The sequence below is a fragment of the Oxyura jamaicensis genome, chromosome 31 (assembly GCF_011077185.1).
Source record: "Oxyura jamaicensis isolate SHBP4307 breed ruddy duck chromosome 31, BPBGC_Ojam_1.0, whole genome shotgun sequence".
NCBI classification, from domain to species: Eukaryota; Metazoa; Chordata; class Aves; order Anseriformes; family Anatidae; genus Oxyura; species Oxyura jamaicensis.
The window spans coordinates 4,362-23,828 of NC_048922.1; the positions used below are offsets into that span (position 1 = coordinate 4,362).

General features: G+C 49.7%; 2 protein-coding genes across 4 annotated transcripts; one reads left to right on the forward strand and one right to left on the reverse strand.

Annotated features, from left to right (window-relative positions):
• Window positions 1–3,743: 3,743 nt before the first annotated feature.
• LOC118155482 (olfactory receptor 14J1-like) lies at window positions 3,744–11,705 on the reverse strand. Of its 3 annotated transcripts, none has more exons than XM_035308774.1 (2): window positions 11,664–11,705; window positions 3,744–4,678 (listed from the first exon to the last, which is right to left on the reverse strand). In XM_035308774.1, exon 2 carries the CDS (start codon window positions 4,656–4,658, stop codon window positions 3,744–3,746), a length of 915 nt encoding a protein of 304 aa, XP_035164665.1. In that variant the 5' UTR covers window positions 4,659–4,678; window positions 11,664–11,705. The 3 variants fall into 3 exon arrangements, with proteins under 3 accessions (XP_035164665.1, XP_035164667.1, XP_035164666.1); XM_035308776.1 differs by having other exon boundaries at window positions 11,649–11,685; XM_035308775.1 differs by having other exon boundaries at window positions 11,638–11,679.
• A 2,346-nt stretch (window positions 11,706–14,051) lies between these two features.
• On the forward strand, window positions 14,052–15,058 carry LOC118155485 (olfactory receptor 14C36-like). Its single transcript, XM_035308784.1, has one exon. It carries the CDS (start codon window positions 14,052–14,054, stop codon window positions 14,637–14,639), a length of 588 nt encoding a protein of 195 aa, XP_035164675.1. The 3' UTR covers window positions 14,640–15,058.
• The last annotated feature ends 4,409 nt before the right edge of the window (window positions 15,059–19,467 follow it).

Genomic DNA, 19,467 nt, shown 5'->3' on the forward strand with positions numbered 1-19,467 from the left:
ACCATGAAAGCTCTCCATTTAGCTGTACAAGACTTGAAGTCGTGAAAAAAACTATGCAAGAGATGTTAGGAGTTTCTTCATTTTAATGAGTTCCACGGTGTATTTTGGTGCTGAGGCTATGACGCTCAGGTACTGAGAGGAGAATGATGCAATTGCTTAAGAAAGTAAAGTCAGAAGGAAAAGTTGAAGTGACTTGGAGTATTAATGGGCCCCATTGAGGATTGTTACTAGGACATCCTCCCCAGGGACTTGTTAGGGCAGAGAACTGGAAGCCATGATTACAAACAGGCAAAGCACTGTGCTGAGAAAAGTCTTGTCTGGTTCTGGTGAAGCAAAAGGTCCAAGGCCTGACCCCAGCCACTGGGAGGGGAGATCTTGCACCCCCTGTCTGGCTCTGGGCTAGTCTTGGGGTCTGTGGGATGTGGTGGGCAGTGTGATGCCAGGAGAAGAACACTGGTATGACACCTCCCAGCATCTGCACAAGGCTACAATGTAGCAGTGAGTCTCCATTGCAATGAGTATATCTTGTCTCCTCATAAGCTCTATCCACAGGGACAAAAATGTCAGGGCCGTTTGGGCCTTCCATTCTTGGCAGCACCCTCTGCCTTCTCCTCTGCAAGCTTTCCTATGCTGTCTGACACTTTGCTCTATTTCCTTTAAGTCTGCAGACACCCATCTCTGTCCACCACCTTGCTCTCATCCCGGCATTTCCATCATTTCACCCATGTCTACCCAACCCTCACCACCTGATCCTTGAAACAAAAAGCCATGGTCTGATCATAGACTTTCTTTCAGTGACCTGTGGAACAACAGCATGACCCTCTGAGAGACATTTCTTCCTCCTCATGGCTAGTGCCAACCTTCCAGGGCACACTTTGTGGCAATTATTGCTCTTCTGCTCTATCCTACTACCAAAGAAAGCTCCATCAGGTTGGAAACCACTCCTAAAGCAGGCATCCCAAACCATCCTATCAGCGGCCTGTCAGCCAAGACAGAAGTCACCTCACCAGCATTTTCCAAGCCATGGGCCTGCTGCTGGCCTTGAAGTTTCTCAGCTAAACATACCCAAGCCTTGTGCCTGCTGCTGTCCAGTCATGTACTCAAGCAGAAGGGATAGGACAACCCTTATCGGGGCCTTCTTTCTGTCTGGGTCCTCCTGAGTATGGAGGCAGAGGGGATCTCACACTCAGCATGCCAACCAGGTGCCTTCTGCTGGCCTACCAGGGCCACTGGCTTATGGCAGCCCAAAAGTACACATCCCAGGTCTATGTCAAGGGTGACCTGTCAGCTACTCCAGACAGAAGTGACCTCACAGTCCCTTTCCATGAAATGTTCCTGCTGCTGCCCTATCAATTGCAGAGACAGAAGTGACCTCACAGTCCCTGCCACAGTCACATTCCTCCTTCTGGGGCGGGGGATCCTGAGGCAGAGCTGAGCTCCTCAGAGCATTCCCACCCATCTCCTCCTTGTGGCCCACAAGCTGATTAGATCCATGGCCCCTCACATTCATTTGGTGTTAGGGTTTGGTTTAGGTCTCTCAAGCAGTTTTCTAGTGTTAAATAGACCATTTTAATGCTAGTATCAAGGGCAAGGATGAGAGCGATTAAGAGAGTAAGAGCAAGGGGAAGGGGCTATGGGCTGAGTTCTGGCTTCAAGGAATACTTTGAGGTCAGGCATTACAGAAGTGGAATCCTGTCAGGGTGTGGAGTAGCATTTAGGTTTAGGAATCAAGTTTACTGTTTGAAGCTGGCAAAGAGCCTCATATGACTCTTTTAAGTCACACTTACTGCAGCATCAGCATAACCTGAACCCTCTTACCTCTACAAAATCCTTAATTTCTGCTGCATAAACCCCTATTCCCTCCCCCAAATCTCTCCAACCTCTTCCCCTGCAGTAGTGGCACCTCACCGCAGCAGGTTGGTGCATCTCCAACAAGTTCACGAGTGTTTCCTGAGGGCCTGCCCCGTGTGGGGAGTGGCGGGGAGGAAGAGAGCAAGGTCAGCTCCTGGGACATGGCTGAGCACAGCCCAGCCATCCCGCACCACGGGCAGGCCCCTTCTCCCAGGCTCAGGCACACATGCAAGATGGACACTTCTCCATCAGCTCAGCTTTGCACAGGGCCCTTCAGCCCTGCCCCATTCCCAAGATTTGCTTCCTCCTCCACCCGCAGACATACATTGCTTTCCATTTGGGGACTCAGGCAGGACTCTACGCATCTGCTAAAGCCCTGAATTTCCTTGTTTCTCACAGCCTTCTCACAAGTCTTTCTCCTGGCCCTTCCCACTGGCCAGCACTGCCTCTCAGGTGGCACTCAGTGACCCTTTTGAAGGAAGGGCCTTTGGGCTTCCTCAATTGTCCTGGTGCTTATTAGCACCTTCCTGGCTCCTTCCAGAGCTTCTTGTCCATTGTGGGGACACTGACTCTGGCTGGGACCGAGTTGCTCTCGGCAGATTAGCCTCTGTGGTGCTGTGTTTTCTATATGGGACCAGAGCAATGGTGGTCACTCATGGTTCTGCTCACTGTTTCTGAGCAGGGCTTTCACAGCATCAAGGCCTTCTCTGCTTCTCACTGTGCCCCAGGAGTGAGTTGGCTGCAGGTGGGCAAGAAGCTGGGAGAGGAACCTGCTGTGACAGCTGACTCAGCCTGACCAGTCTGAGGAACCTATGCACTCCTCAGATTCACCTTGTTTGTTGCCAGACATCACCTTGCACCACCATTTTATGAGGTTCTAATCACTACCCACTGAGCACCACGTCCCTGGAGATCCCCTGACTTCTCCTGGTAGCTCCAGATTCCTCTCCAGGCTGGCACTGGCCATCTGCCCCACTGCAGGGGGCACGGTCCCATGCAGATGAGTCCAAGACCAGGTGTCATCTCCTTAGGCAAGTGCTGCCATAACAGGAGCTCTTAGTCCTGCCCTTGGTCCCTCACAGACCAGCCTGGGACTTTCAGTCTGTGTCCTTCACTCCATGAAGGACCCCAAAAAAAAGAAGAGCAGGGAGCAACCCCTTGGCTGTATTCCTCACAGCAGCATTGGAAGAGGGATCCAGACTGCTGGGTTTGCTCTGAGCAGCCCCTTTTGTTTCTGTGCTGCTAGCAGGGAGGCCAGCTGTGACCCAGGGCTGCACAGTGCCTGCTGCTGCCTGCACGGACAGGGATGCCACTGTAGAGACAAGAAGACTGGCACCAAAGTACATGAGATCTCAGGGCTTACCCAGATACAAGAAGCACAAGGGAACAATGTGGAAGCCAAAAGAGAGCAGCAGTGAAAAGGCCACATCCTGCTGCTGGCCATGGCCATGGCTCCAGGGAAGCAGCAGCCCCAACCCGAAGGCAGCAGAGAGACAGAGCCCAGCGGGCAGTGAGAGGCAGCCCCAAGGGCCACTGGGGCTGATTGTCCATGTGGCAGCTGGGCTCTTGGTCCTGAGCCCTTCCTGCATGCTGGGGCTGCTCCTCCAGCTCCAGAGGAGATGGCAAGAGGCAGCAGCTGATAACAGTGAATTTCTCCTGACTTCTTTATTGCATTTATCTACACGTGAAGCCCAGTTTTATAAGTACATGAGACTATTGAGTCAGAGTAAGTTAGAAAAAATAACAGGTAGAACGTTAACAATAATTTTATTAAAACGAAAACCACAACTTGGAGAAAATATTAATAAAGACAAATAATAAAAAATATTTTCCTAACTATTTCTGAAATAAACCTGGAACTCAAGTGCACATTACCGATTCCAAAACAGCAGTTATCCAAAGAGTTTCTTCACTGCCTCTTTGAGGTCCTGGTTCCTCATGCTGTAGATGAGGGGGTTCACTACTGGAGGCACCACCGAGTATAGAACTGCCACCACAAGGTCCAGTGATGGCGAAGAGATGGAGGGGGGCTTCAAGTAAGCAAACATGGCAGTGCTAACAAACAGGGAGACCACGGCCAGGTGAGGGAGGCACGTGAAAAATACTTTGTGCCGGCCCTGCTCAGAGGGCATCCTCAGCACTGCCCTGAAGATCTGCACATAGGACAACACGATGGAAAGAAAATAACAAAAACCTAAAAAAACACTGAAAACAAGTACTCCAACTTCCCTCAGGTAGGCATCTGAGCAGGAGAGCTTGAGGATCTGGGGGATCTCACAGAAGAACTGGTCCACAGCATTGCCTTGGCAGAGGGGCAGGGAAAATGTATTGGCCGTGTGAGGCACAGCATGGAGAAAGCCACTGCCCCAGGCAGCTGCTGCCATCTGGGCACAAGCTCTGCTGCCCAAGAGGCTCCCATAGTGCAGGGGCTTGAAGATGGCAATGTAGCGGTCGTAGGACATGATGGTGAGAAGGGAAATCTCAGCTTCAAAGAAGAAAGCAACAAAAAAGAGTTGTGCAGCACATCCTTGATGGGAGATGGCCCTGGTATTCCAGAGGGCATTGGCCATGGCTTTGGGGAGAGTGGTAGAGATGCAGCCCAGGTCGAGGAGGGCGAGGTTGAGGAGGAAGAAGTACATGGGGGTGTGGAGGTGGTGGTTGCAGGCTACGGCAGTGATGATGAGGCCGTTGCCCAGGAGGGCAGCCAGGTAGATGCCCAGAAAGAGCGCAAAGTGCAGGAGCTGCAGCTCCCGCGTGTCTGCGAATGCCAGCAGGAGGAAGTCGCTCACAGAGCTGATGTTGGGCATTTGTTGACATTGGACAAGATTGCCTCTGTGGATAGGAAAAGGCAGAAAAAATTAGAACAGATTTCTCTGAGGAAAAAGAAATCTGAGGAAAAGAAATCGCCCTCCAACCCAAGCCTCATTATTTGAAGAAATATTATTCAGCTCTCTCACCTGAGTTCTGGCTTGTGCTGTCTGAGAGTAGCACTGGGAGCAGGGGCTGCTGAGGACTCCAGATGAGTCCTTTCTGCTGTGCAGCAGGAGGGAAACAGGAACATAGGGGAAACTCAAATCCATTGAATTTTTCAGGGGTTGCAAACAACTCATCTGAGTGCAGAGCTGCGCTGCAGCGATTTTGTCTGCTTTATTTTATCTCACTAGACTGTGTAGTGCTTAGGATAGGTATTGGGTTGCTGAACGCCCTCACATTTCCTGTGCAAAGCTGTTGATATCCTGTAGGAGTGTCCCTTGGTGAAGACCAAGCAGAACATCTCTGCCCACCAGTCCTGTTCTTAGCTGCCCTATGTCACCCCTATGTGAGCCGCAGGACCATCCCATTCACTTGTTTCCCTGAAAAACTGGAGAAGACACTGGACAAGGCTGCTGAGGGAGGAAGGCCACAGCAAGCCAGATGGAGCTTGGGAACTTCTCTCCTTTTCTATGTGTCCTGGTTTCAGTTAGGACAGTTATTTTTCCTCCTAGTTGCTGGTAGGGTGCTATGTTTTGGATTAGGATGAGAGGAGTGCTGATAACATGCTGATGTTTTAATTGCTGCAGAGCACTGCTTACACTAAGCCAAGGACTTTTTAGCTTCTCGCTCTGTCCTGCCAGCGGGCAGGCTGGGGGTGCTGGGAGGGGACAGACCCAGGACAGCTGACCCCAACTGGCCAAAGGGGTATTCCATAGCATCTGACGTCATGCTAAACAATATATTGGGGTGGCTATCCGGGGGGGGGGCGGCTGCTCGGGGTTGGACTGGACATCAGTCAGCAGGTGGTGAGCAATTGCATTGGGCATCACTTGTTTGTACTTATTATTATTATTATTATTATTATTATTTTCTATCTTAATAAACTGTCTTTATCTCAACTCACAGGCTTCACTTTCCCGTTTCTCTCCCCCATCGCAGAGAGGGAGGGGGGGAGGCTGAGCGAACGGTTCTGTGGTGTTTAGCTGCCAGCTGGGTTAAACCACAACACCATGGCTGCAGGAGCTATGAGGCAGCTTACAGGAGCCTGGCATGGCCAGCCCGGGCAGTGTGTTCTGGGCTGTCCAGGGGCACCTGGCTTAGGGCACTCCAAGGGGCTCCTGCCAGATTTCCTCACTTCGCAGTGCAATCCAGCAGGACTCTCAAAGTCTAGTGCATTGCCCACTGCCCTCCCAGAAACAAGACCCAGAAGGAGACCATTCCAGGACCTGCAGCTACATGGCCCTGCAGCCAGAGACTTACCTTGTCAAGGTCAAGGGCTGTGTAGATTTCTCCTGCACTCAGCTCTCAGCATCCTCCCACTCCCAGCTCCTTCAGCCCCTCTGTCCTTCTGTCCTCTCTGCATGCCACCTGCTCTCAGAGCCCCCAGCCCTGCTGCGCTGTGCAGAGGAGCTGCTCCTGGGTAGAGCTGTCTCTCTGCAGCAGGGCCCTCTTGCCAGGAGCTCTCTCTGTCCCAGGAGCCCGGCCCAGCTCAGCAGCAGAGGCCCAGCCCAGGACATTGTAATCACCCCTCCGGTGCCTTTGATGATGAGCCCACAAACCTCAGGCACTGAGAGACAATTGAAGACATCTCTCAAGAAGTCCAAGTCAGTTTCCTGCCGTGTCCCCCTGAGGGCCAGCACTGACACAGCCTCCCCAGAACACTGGAGGCAGTGAGGACAATAGTCAAAGGCAATGTGAAGGTGACACTGATGTGCAGGAAAACTGGATGTGTTTCACCAAAAACAAGACCCAAACCTTGACCTCCTGCCCCTTGAAAGGGAGATCCTTTCCCTTAACACATTGCTCTGGGTTCTTCCTGGGGCAGTAGGAGATAGGTATTTCTTTCTCTTCATGCCCAATCTCAACATCCTGAAGTCAGCTTTGTGGCATTAATTCTCTATGTCGTTTTACCCTAGAGAGGAAAGCTATAGCATCTCCTAAACCACCCTTCAGGCAGTCTCAGGCTACTTTTACTCTGTTTGGACTCTCCACGCCACTGGGCCAGAGAAACCCAGGTCTCTCAGCCTCTCAGCAAAAGGCAGGTGCTTTAGGCCCTGAACCCCACCTTGGCAGAACCTCTCTGGGCACTATCCTGCACCTCTCCTAAATGAGCCAACACCACTGCTCGTATGGCATCTCTTGTGGTGCCCAGGCCCTGCTCCTCCTGGGCACTGCTCACTCTGTAGGGTCAAAGCCTGCCCTGATGTGTGGGGTTACGCTTCCTCTGGTGCCGGACTAGGCTCTTCTCCTTGTAAATGTCAAGAGGTTTCTGGAAACAATCTCCTGGTGTTTCCATTCTGTCAGCTGTTAATGTCTGCAGGCACATGGCTCACCCAGATTGTGCTGCCTCTCACAAGATAACAGCATCAGGAGCTGCAAGACATTTTGGACAACACAGAAGTAATTAGTTGAATGCAATTCAGTATAGACTCAGAAGTGTAGGGGAATGCACACTGCCAGGTTCTGCCTTTTCTGTGCTACTTACACATGATGTCAGTTTGTGTGAAGCTGTGTCCTAAATATTATGAGGCTGTGCAGGGATATAATTAGAAGGCCCAAAGTCCAAATGTAGCTCAATCTGGCTAATACTGTCAAAGACAAAGAAAAATATTTACATAAATACTTTAAATAAAGAGGATTAAGGAGAATCTTCATACTTTATTGGATGTGGTGGGAAACGTTGTGAAAAGAGATGAGGAAAAGGCTGAGGTACTTAATGCCTTCTTTGTCTCAGTCCTTAGCAGGAAGACCAGTTGTTCCCCTGGTACTCAGCCCCCAGTGCTGGTAGATAGGGAAATGGAGCTGGAGATAGGGAAAGGGGTGGAGACTTCTCCCCACTTCTTCACCTCCCCTTTCTCCTTCAGCTCCCCCATCTCCTCCAGGCCAGTTATAATAGCTCTTCAAATCTTTGACTATCCTTGAAGTGGTCAAACCAGCATGTTCCTGTTGTTATTTCTCTAGAATGCCTTTAAGCCTCTGTTTACAGTTTAACAACTACTGAAGCATGCCATCCAGAGATCTGCATGAAGGTAGGAGATTTCAAAGTGTCAGGGACTTTGGGAGGATCTGGGCAGGCACCTAGAGCAGTGGGCACCTCCACCACTGCTTTGGAACTTCACCCCTGAGCAAGTGCAGAATCCTAAAAAAAAAAAAAAAAAAAAAAAAAAAAAAAGTGAAATGCTTGTAAAAGGGGTTTGATCCCCAGGCAATCCCAAAGAGACAGAAATCACTGCAACATTCTGAGACTTTACCTATGCTTACAAGATGCAGTCACTGCCACTCCAACCCCTGTGACAGGCCCAGCAGCCACTCCAATTCCTCTGAAAGGCTCTGCAGCCACAGCAGCTCCTGTGCTGAGCTCTTTGGCCACTGCAACCCCCTGAGACAGGCCCTAAAGCCAGAAGAAACTTCTGAGACAGGCCCTGCAGCCACTCCAGCCCCTGGAATGGGCCCCATGGCTGGGCCAGAGAACCAACCTGGGCCACTAGTGGTTCTTCCTAAATGCAGGAGGAAACAACGGATGTGAAAATAAGTTTATTTTGAATTTTGTATTTTATTATTTTATTTGTAGACAGGTAAACAACTCCTCTGCAGTCAAGAAAGGAGGAAGAATGCAAGGAATGTTTCAACAAAGTTCAGCCACCATGGAAGAAGGAGGGTGAAGAGGAAGAGATCATAATAGCCTCAGTAACCACACGATCCCTATTGCAGAATGAGTTATGAGAACTGCAAAAAGATTTCAGCCATTGTCCAGGTGAGCACATTGTCACCTGGCTGCTCCAGCAATGGGTGAACAGGGCCACTAGCCTGGAATTAGAGGGCAAGGAAGCCAAGCAGCTGGGATCCCCCTCTATGCAAGGGATGACTGGCAAACAATTGGAAAATGGGCTGAAGGAACATACCCCGTCAGGTGTGAAGGAAAGGTATCCCTTGCAGGAAGATCTTGTATGTCAGCCAGGCAAGTGGACGAGAGTAGATTGGGTATCTGGTGCCTGATGCAATTAGTCATGCTGGAGGTGATATATGTGGGAACAAAAATGTTGGTTTTGCACCAGAATCAGTAACACAAGCACAGGAAGTACCAGGCATACTGCTTCTTGGGAATGCTCAGTGTATGGGGGGGAGAAGGAAGACAAGTACTAAATGATATTCAACAGAAAATCATTTACTGGGTGTCTGTGACCATGTAAGAAAGAGGGGGATTTTTGTTTGTTTGTAGAGATGTTACATTGTTTAGAGTTACATTGTTTAGAGGGAAGGAGTGTGCAACTGAGATGCTTTCAGTGCTAAGAAAGCTTACCGGAAAACCTTGTGAAATGCAGACAACAATCAGACTCGTTAGTGCAATTAAGGGAAAACCACAGGGTGTCAAGCCAAGTCAGATAAGGGAAGAAATATTATCATTCCACAAAGTAAAATGTCCTGGCAACAGAATGAATACTAGGATTAGAGGGGCCCGTCCTCCAGCCAGGGGGAGGAAAGGGACAATTGGGTGTATTGGACTTTGAGGATTTGATGGCCTGGCACATCAGAGCACAGAAGATAGAAAGGATTTGGTGGACCCTGGTGCACAGCGGACCCTAATGCCATCAAGCTAGAAAGGGGCAGAACCCATCTGCATTTCTGGACTGACAGGGCTTTCCCAAGAGTTAACTGTATTGGAGGCTGAAGTGAGTCTAACATGGAAGGAATGGCAAAAGCACCCCCTTGGGACTGGCCCGGAGGCTATGCGCATCCTTGAGATAGACTACTTCAGGAGAGGGTACTTCAAAGGTCCAACCAGTGAGCTTTTGGCATAGCTGCCATGGAGACGGAGGACATTAAACAGTTGTCTAGTGTGCCTGGTCTCTCCTAGGACCCTTCTGTTGTGGGGTTACAGAGGGCTGAAGAACAGCAGGTGCCAGTAGCTACCCCAGTGGTGCACCAGCAGCAATATCATACTGACCAAGACTCCCTGATTCCCATCTATCAGCTGGTTCATCAACTGGACAGCCAAGGAGTGATCAGCAAGACTCGCTCCATCTTTAGTGGATCCAAATAGTCAGTGTCTAATGGGAAGTGGAGGCTAACGGTAGACTATCATGACTTGAATGACCTCATGCCACCTCTGAGGGCAGCTGTGCCAGGCATTCTGGAACTTCCATAGGAACTGGAGTCAAAGGCAGCCAAGAGCTCTGCCACAACGGAGATCCCTCATGCATTTTCTCCATCCCTTTGGCAGCAGCATGCAGGCCAGAGTTACAGGAATGTCAAGTCCACCTGGAACTGCCTGCCCCAGAGGTGGAAGTACAGCCCTGCCATTTGCCATGGACTGATGTAGACCACCCTGGAATGGGGGAAGCTCCTGAACACCTGCAGTACCTTGATGATATCATCATGTGGGGCAACAGAGCACAAGAAGTATTTGAGAAAGGGAAGGAAACTGTCCAAATCCTTCTGAAAGCTAATTTTACACTAAAACAAATGTCGAGGGACTGGCACACTGGATCCCACTGCAGGCTGGCCAGGGTTGGGGGGATAGCTGCTTGGGAACCAGCTGGGCATCAGTCATTCAGTGGTGAGAAATGCCATAGTGCATCACTTGCTTTGTACATATAATTAATACTGTTGTTATTGTTGTTATTATTATTGACCTCTTCCTTTTCTATCCTTTAAAACTGTATTTCTCTCAATCCACGAGCTCTACAGGCATGGAGTTGCAGGGGCACTGAGCTAACAGCTGTGTGGTGCTGAAGTGCCTGACAGGTTAAAGCACATCATGTTTGACAACCACACTCTAATAGCCCAAATCACACTTCCAAAATCAGTCTCTCCTGTGGTCAGGGAGGAGCAGTCAGTGATGTCTTCAGTCTGCTTCAAACACCACACCCCACCCCCTTTTTCAAGCATTGCAACAGGTTTTGAGGATTTTGCAGTTGTTCAGGGGTGAGTTTCCAAGGCACTGGAGGTGCCCGCCTCTCTAGAAATCTGCCCATATCCTCCCACAATCCCTACCACTCACAACTATCCCACCTCAGGACACATCTCTCTGTGACATTCCTAAGTAGTTGTTTAACCTTAAACAAAATCTGAAGCGCAAACAGGAGACATAACAATAACACCATGCTGGGCTGAACATCCCAAGGATATTCAACATCTTGGAGAACTATCGTAACTAGCTCGGAGGAGAAGAGGCTGGTGAAGGAGAAAGGGAGAGTGCACAAGTAGGAAAAAACATCTTCCCCTGTCCTCTCTGCAGATTGGCTCCCTGACGAAAAAAGGCAATGGGTGTAAATTTTAATAGTTCCCGAGATATGGTTTCCAAAGCATAGAGTCGACGACAGTGCTGAGTACAAATACCAGGTTAGTGCCATGACCAGAAATTTCATATCATAAGCAATTGTTAAACCACACAGTACCATAGCGATCTTAAACCAGGGCCCAGAAAGGATAAACAGCACGACAGGGAGCACGTACAGAAAGTAACGTGCTATAAAACTCAGTTTGGAAAACAGGCACAACAGACTTGAGATTAAAGCAGTCAACATTGTGGCTACCAACTATTAAGCAGGTATAATATTTATACCAATTTTAGTTTAACACACTCTGGTCAGATCTGTCATTATCTCAACCCTTCGGGCCCCATGTTGGATGCTAAAAAGGACTGTTGTGGTTTGACGTGGCTGGCAGCTAAACACCACACAGCCGTTCGTTCACCCACCACTCCTCTGGGAAGGGGGAGAGAAATGGGAAAGTGAAGCCTGTGGGCTTTACTTTTATTAAGACAGGAAAATAATAATAATAATAATAGTACTACTAATAATGTGTATGAAACAAGTGATGCACAATGCAATTGCTCACCACCCGCTGACCGATGCCCAGACAATCTCCCAGCAGCCGGCCCCCCACCCCGGCTAGCCACCCCTATATATTGTTTAGCATGACGTCAGATGGTATGGAAATATGGAATACCCCCTCGGCCAGTTGGGGTCAGCTGTCCTGGGTCTGTCCCCTCCCAGCTCTGGCTGCACCCTCAGCCTGCCCGCTGGCAGGACAGAGCGAGAAGCTGGAAAGTTCTTGGCTTAGTGTAAGCAGTGCTCTGCAGCAATTAAAACATCAGCATGTTATCAGCACTCCTCTCATCCCAATCCAAAACACAGCTCCCTAACAGAGGAAAATTAACTCTATCCCAACTGATCCAGGACAAGGTCAAACAAGAGCAGTTGCACATGGTTACCACACTGTTCTACCCGTGCGGGACAGGCTGGACATCAGTCAGTAATGAGCAATTGCACTGTGCTCACCTTGCTTTGTACATAAAAATAATAATAAAAATAATTACTATTATGATTATTTCTCTTCCCTTTCAGTCCTTCAGACTGCTCTTATCTAAACACATAAGCATTTGGGGGGTGGTTGTGAGCCAGCTGCTGTGTGGTGCTGAGTTGCTTGCCAGGTTAAAGCACAACATGTCTGACAACCTCAATCCAACAGCACAAATCACCTGTTAAAAGACATCTCTCCTGTGCTCAGAGAAGGACAGTCACTGATGACTTTGGTGTGCTTCAAACACCACATCCCAGGAGAGACCCTGCTGCCTTCAGGAGCTGTCAGTCCTGAGGCCCTGGGGACACCTCAAGGGAGCCCAAGGGCACAGAGCAAGAGATGACATGGTCGGGTGCTGTGCTACTGAGCTGGGCTGGGCTCCTGGGCCCAAGGGGAGCTCCTGGCAAGCCAGCAGTGCTGCAGAGAGACAGCTCTGCCCAGCAGCAGCTCCTCTGCACAGTGCAGCAGGGCTGGGGGCTCTGACCACAGGTGGCACCGGGAGAGGACAGAAGGAGAGAGGGCTTGGAGGCAGTGAGGAGCGCAACAACAGAGGGCAGTGTGTGGCAGGACACTCTTCAGATTCTTGACACTGTGAGTCTCTGGCAGCAAGGCAATGCAGCTGGGGTTGCCAGGGGGGTCTTCTACAGCTGGCACATCCCATGGCTCATAGCATCTGTCAGGATTGCTCTGTCTGTTTCTGAAGTGCTTTAGAGGACGGCATTTCTGAGGGGGCATTTCAAGAGGAAGATTGAGGCTTGGTTTATCTGAAGGGGAAGGCTTTTTCTGCAGTCTGTGCTTTCAGATTCCTGCCGTGGAGGGGAGGCAGGTTTCATGTTACTGGGTTGTCAGGATTGGACAGGAGACTGAAACTCCTGGAGCACTGCATTGACTAATCAGTACATCAGTGATTAAATTTGTAAAGTACCTTCCCAAACCTCATCTCACGGACTACACCAACATCATATTGTGGTCCTCTCAGGTTTTATCCCTGATGATCTTTAGGAGCTACAAACCTCCTGTGTTTGGGAGGTGTCTTCAGGCCAAAGCAGAGCACACAGCATTTGCAGTGAGCATAAGCTGCCACTTCTGCAGGCAGAGCTGCAGCACAGGAGGGTCTGCTGAGTGTCCCTCTGTCCCTCCCTGGCCTTGCCTCCCCTGGCAGCAGGACATTGTCATTCCTCCTGGCTTCTCCACCTGGCCATGCTGCTGCTGATCTTGTTTCCAGGCTGGCTGGGGATGAGGGTTTCACATGCCCATGGAGTGAGCCCTCGGTGTGCTTGGGGGAGGGGAGTACAGGGACAGGGTGACGGGTCTGTGTTTGTGCACTTTGAGCCTGGAGTCCTTTGCTCTCCGCAGTGTCCTGGTTCTTTTCAACAATCCTTTGTTGTAGAGGAGGACTGCATCCTGCATTACCAAAGCTGTGTCCTCTGCTCCCAGGGGCACCTTCAGGCAGAATTAGAACTCATAAAAGGGATTTGCCATATGTGTGCATGAATTAGTCCTTGTCAGATAATTCTGTTGTATTTTCTTACTTCATCTTTCCTCCTTGGGCAAGTCCCCATGGCCAGAACCAGCAAATGCCCAACATCAGCTCTGGGAGCGAGTTCCTGCTGCTGGCATTCGCAGACACGCGGGAGCTTCAGCTTCTGCACTTCGTGCTTTTCCAGGCCATCTACCTGGCTGCCCTCCTGGGCAACGGCCTCATCCTCACAGCCGTAGCCTGCGACCACCACCTCCACACTCCCATGTACTTCTTCCTCCTCAACCTCGCCCTCCTCGACCTGGGATCCATCTCCACCACTCTCCCCAAAGCCATGGCCAATGCCCTCTGGAACACCAGGGCCATCTCCTATGCAGGATGTGCTGCACAGATATTTCTGCTACTCCTTTTTGTTCCATCAGAGCTTTCTCTTCTCACTGTCATGGCCTATGACCGCTACGTTGCCATCTGCAAGCCCCTGCACTACGGGAGCCTCCTGGGCAGCAGAGCTTGTGCCCAGATGGCAGCAGCTGCCTGGGGCAGTGGCTTTCTCCATGCTGTGCTGCACACTGCCAATATATTTTCACTACCTCTGTGCCATGGTAATGCCTTGGACCAGTTCTTCTGTGAGATCCCCCAGATTCTCAAGCTCTCCTGCTCAGACTCCTACCTAAGAGAAGAAGGGATGGTTGTGGTTAGTGCTTTTCTATTTGGGGGCTGTTTTGTTTTCATTGCTCTGTCCTACGTGCAGATCTTCAGAGCTGTGCTGAGGATCCCCTCCCAGGAGGGACGTCACAAAGCCTTTTCCACTTGTCTCCCTCACCTGGCTGTGGTCTCCCTCTTTATCAGCACAGTCATGTTTGCACACCTTAAGCCCCCCTCCATTTCTTCGCCAGCCCTGGACCTGGTGGTGGCAGTTCTGTACTCGGTGGTTCCTCCAGCAGTGAACCCCCTCATCTATAGCATGAGGAACCAGGAGCTCAAGGAAGCTTTGTGGAAATTGACGACTAGATGTGTTTCAGGAGAATAAGTGGTCAGTCTGCTTCTGCAGATGAGTCATAATGTCACTTATTATAGGAACAGCCTGTATTCTGTTTCTTTGAATTTGTGTGTTTGTGTGCAATTTTATTACTGGATTTCCTTACTTTTAGTTTGATTAATGTTACCCACTAAAATTATATTGTTCATCCCAATTCCACTTCAGTATGGATGTTTCAAGTCTAGCTCAGCAAGTATACACAACGAGCCCCTCTGTCTGTGAACTTAAAAGAAAGGATCCTGCACTGCCTTCTTTGTCTGATGTCCTTCCTCAGAGACCTGGTCTGGCTCTGCAGGGGCGGTGCCCTTGTGCAGGGGTACAGGGGTACAGAGTCCCATCCCAGCAGCACAGCCAGGGAGCACCAGCTCTTGGTGCATGCAGAGCTGCTCTCTTGCCACTGCCACCCTCTCCTGCTGAGCTCTGCTGGTGGGCTCAGGCCTGGCTGCTCCTGTAGCTTGGTCCCAATGCTGCTGTGGGGCTGTGCTGGGACTGCAGGCAGGGACAGGCAGTGGGCACAGCAGTGGCACAGCTGGCCTCCAGAGAAGTATTTCAGGACTCAGAAAGAATCTCCTCTGGGAACTGCTTGAAGGCTGACATCTTCTTAAAAAAAGCTGTGGTCAAGAACATTTCCAAGGAATAGACAACAAAGAAAATCTTTGCCTTTTGCGTTTCTCCATCAGCTCAGTGTGCTGAAATCAGCACTGACAGCACGGTCTTGTAGGGACTGAGGGCTCAGCAAGGACTCATTTACTGTTGGTTGCACCTGGCAGGCAGGGAAAAAACACAGAGCCATTAGCTCACTGCCACCATGTGAATCAAAAATAGAAAAAGTGCAAGAACTCATCAGTTGAGATAAAGTCAGTCTAATAAGAAAACAAACAAACAACAATGAAAGAATAAAAATAAAAAATAATAAAAAAATAAAGAAATCCACCTATAGGCCGTGGAGAGACCACACAGGAGCAGGTGACCTAGCAGGAGCTGCTGCCCATGGAGGACCCATGTTGGAGCAGTTTTCTCCTGAGGAATGGACCCCGTGGTATGGACCCGTATCTGGAGCAGTTCTTGAAGAGCTGCTGCCGGTGGAAAGCCCACGCAGGATCAATTTGGGAAGGATGGCATCCCTTTGTTTCTCACTTCTCTAGCTTGTTAGTAATAGGCAATAAATAAGCAATAAATCTTACTATCTCCCTACTCTGAGTCTGTTTTGCCCATCATGATAATTGTTGAGTGATTTCCCCATCCTTATCTAAACCCTTGAGCCCTTTGTGTCCCTTTGAGGAGGGGGAGTGAGAGAGAGGCCGTGGTGGAACTCGGCTGCCCACCAGAGTAAAATCACAATTGTGGCAAAGTCATAAAGTTCAATAAGGCCAAGTAGAAGGTCCTGCACCTGGTCAGGGCACTCCAAGCACAAATACAGTCTGGGTGGAGAATGGATGAGGTGATTCTCCCCCTCTATTCTGCTCTTGTGGGACCCTACCTAGAGTAGTGTGTTAAGTTCTGGGGCTCCCAGTATGAGAAGGATATGAAGCTACTAGAGTGAGTCCAGACAAGGATGCAAGGATGATCAAGGGGCTGTAGCACCTCTCCTGCACGGCATCACTAGTCAGTCAAGGGAAGTGATTGTTCTGCTCTACTCTGCGCTGGTGCAGCCTCACCTCAAGCACCGTGTGCAGTTCTGGGCACCACAGTGCAAAAAGGACATTAAACTGTTGGAGAGTGTGCAGAGGAGGGTGATGAAGATGGTGAAGGGCCTAGAGGGGAAGGCGTATGAGGAGAGGCTGAGGTCACTTGGCCTGTTCAGCCTGGAAAGAGGAGGCTGAGGGGAGACCTCATCACGGTCTACAGCTTCCTCACAAGGGGGAGTGGAGGGGCAGGCACCAATCTATTCTCTTTAGTCACCAGTGATAGGACCCGTGGGAATGGTGTCAAGCTGAGGCAGGGGAGGTTTAGGCTAGACATCAGGAAGAGGTTCTTCACTGAGAGGGTGGTCGCACACTGGAACAGGCTCCTCAGGGAAGTAGTGACTGCACCAAGCCTGTCGAAGTTGAAGGGTTTGGACTGTGCACTTAGTCACATGGTCTAAAATTTTGGGTAGACCTGTGTGGTGCCAGGAGTTGGTCTCAATGATCCTTATGGGTCCCTTCCAACTTGGGATATCCTATGATTCTATGATTCTATGATTCCTAATAAAACTGGCTAAGGGAGTTGAAGTTGTTCAGCCTGGAGAAGAGAAGGCTCTGAGGAGACCTTAGAGTGCCCGTTCAGTAATTAAATTGGGCTACAGGAAAGCTGGGGAGAGACTTTCTCTCAGGGTGAGCAGTGATAGGACAAGGGGAATGGTTTTAAACTTAAAGAGGGTAGACTTCAAGTAGATAGATGAAATTCTTGACTTAGAGGTGAGGCACTGGAACTGGTGCTCTCGGTCCAGAGGTCACGCAGAAGGAGTTTAGATCAGCCCATGTCCTTGTGTTTGAAGGAACAGCTGGTGAGAGTGGAGAGGCATCAGTGAAATCATGGGAATACCAGAGTGAGAGCAAGGTGGGGAAGAGAAGTGGCTGTCTGCAGCCTTCAGAGAGGAGTGCGACAGCATAGGGAAGTCTAACAAGAATGGAAGGTCACGGCAGCATTGACATCTTTGTCCCTGCAGCCATGGCTTATGAGGAGACATGATATACTCATGGCACTGGGACCATGTATTCTCCTTTCAATTATGTGAAAATGCTGGGAGGTGTCATAACATTGTCCTTCACATGTCCTTCACATGTCCTTCACATGTCCTTCACATTATGGGCATCACCCCCTACCCCACAGACTCCAGGAAGAGCCCTGAGTCAGACATCAGGGTGCAGGATCTCTCCTCCAGTGGCTGAGGTGAGCCCTTGGCCCTTCTGCTTCACCAAAGCAAACCAAGGCTTTTCTCAACACAGTGCCTTTGCCTGTCTGTAATCATGGCCTCCAGTTATCTGCCCTAACAAGTCCCTGGGGAGGCTTTGTATGTAACAGAATAGAATAGAGTGTAGCATCGAGTATGTAGAGTATTCTAATACTATGGAATAGAGTAGGCAACAGAGGTGAGACAGATACTCTGAGATAATGAAAGCCATCAGAAAGCTGATCCCACTTAGATGACTGATATGGATAAGTCAGGAGTAGCCTGGCCAGGACAGATGTGAGATCTGGTGGAGGGAAGAGGAAGGACAGAGGGGCTTGAAAGCTTACCTTTGCAGAGGTAAGAGGGTTCATGTAACGTTGATGCTGCTGTAACACTGACTTCAAACAGTCAGGTATGGCCCTTACACTATTTTCAACAGTAACAATAGTGGCCCTGGTAGGCCAGCAGAAGGCACCTGGTTGGCATGCCGACTGTGGGATCCCCTCTGCCTCCATACCCAGGAGGACCCAGACAGAAAGAAGGCCCCAGTATGGGTTGTCCTGTCCCTTCTGCTTGAGTCCGTGACTGGACAGCAGCAGGCACAAGGCTTGGCTGTGTCTAGCCAAGAAGCTGTGGTGCCAGAGGTCACCCAAAGAGTGACCGTGATCAGACCTAGCGTTGTGTTTCAAGGAACAGCTGGTGAGGGTTGACGAGACATTGGTGAAATGATGGAAATGCCAGGATGAGAGCAAGGTGGTGGACAGAGATGGATGTCTGCAGACTTCAAGGAAATAGGTCAAAGTGTGAGACAGCATAGGAAAATCTGAAGAGGACAAAGAGGTGGGTGCTGGCAAGAAGGGAAGGCTCCGACAACCCTGAGGTTTTTGTCCCCTTGGCTAGAGCTTATGAGGAGATGGAGTCATTGCAATGGGGCCTCTTTGCTTCCTTGCAAACCTGTGCAGAGGCTGGAAGGTGTCATACCAGTGTTCTTCGCATGGCATCACACACCCCACCACATCCCTCAGACCCCAGGAAGAGCCCTGAGCTAGATGTGGGTGTGCAGGATCTCCCCTCCCAGTGGCTGTGGTCAATCCTTGACCCTTCTGCTTCACTAAAACCAATCAAGACTTTTCTCAGCACACTGCCTTTTTCTGTCTGTAATCATGGCCTTCAATGAGCTGCCCTAACAAATCCCTGGGGAGTCCTTGTTACTTAGGGCCCTCAGTGGGGCCCATTAATACTCCAAGTCACTTCAACTTTTCCTTCTGACTTTACCTTCTCAAGCACTTAAATCATTCTCCTCTCAGGACCTGAGCTTCATAGAACCAAAATATGCCATGGAACTCATTAAAATGTAGAAACCCCTAAGGAGCCATCTCTCTCCCATAATTTCCTTCAAGTCTTCAAGACTTGTACAGCTAATTGAAGAGCTTTCATGGTGTAGTTAAGGAGGAAGGTTTCAAAATTTTCTCATCTTAAATAACAAATTTTTGTGCATTTCAGTTTGGAGCTTCATTCTCCTATTATATTGATCCTGGGTGTCTCCTTTGGACACCTGCACAGGGAGGAAAAGCAGACTCTTGAGGTCTGACACTGTATGGAAAACCTTGCTCCTCAGCACTCCAGCCCTGACATTTCTCTCATTGGCCATCTGGCGCTTGAATCACTTTTCCTTACACCAGATTTTTGCACCAAAGTCTGCAGCTGGATGTTACAGCTCCTTTGTACCAGCTCCCATCTGCTTTCCTTACAAACCTGGCTGCACTCAGGCACAGAATAGTTTTTCCTATTTCAAAACAAAGAATAGGAAAACATGCTGCAATTTTGCCCAAAACAAAGCAAGCTCCCAAACTTGTATGCATCCTGTGAGGTTTACCTTCCTAAAAGGATGTACAAGAACCATTTTTATCCTGATAGATTGTATAAATAATATTTTTAGTATTA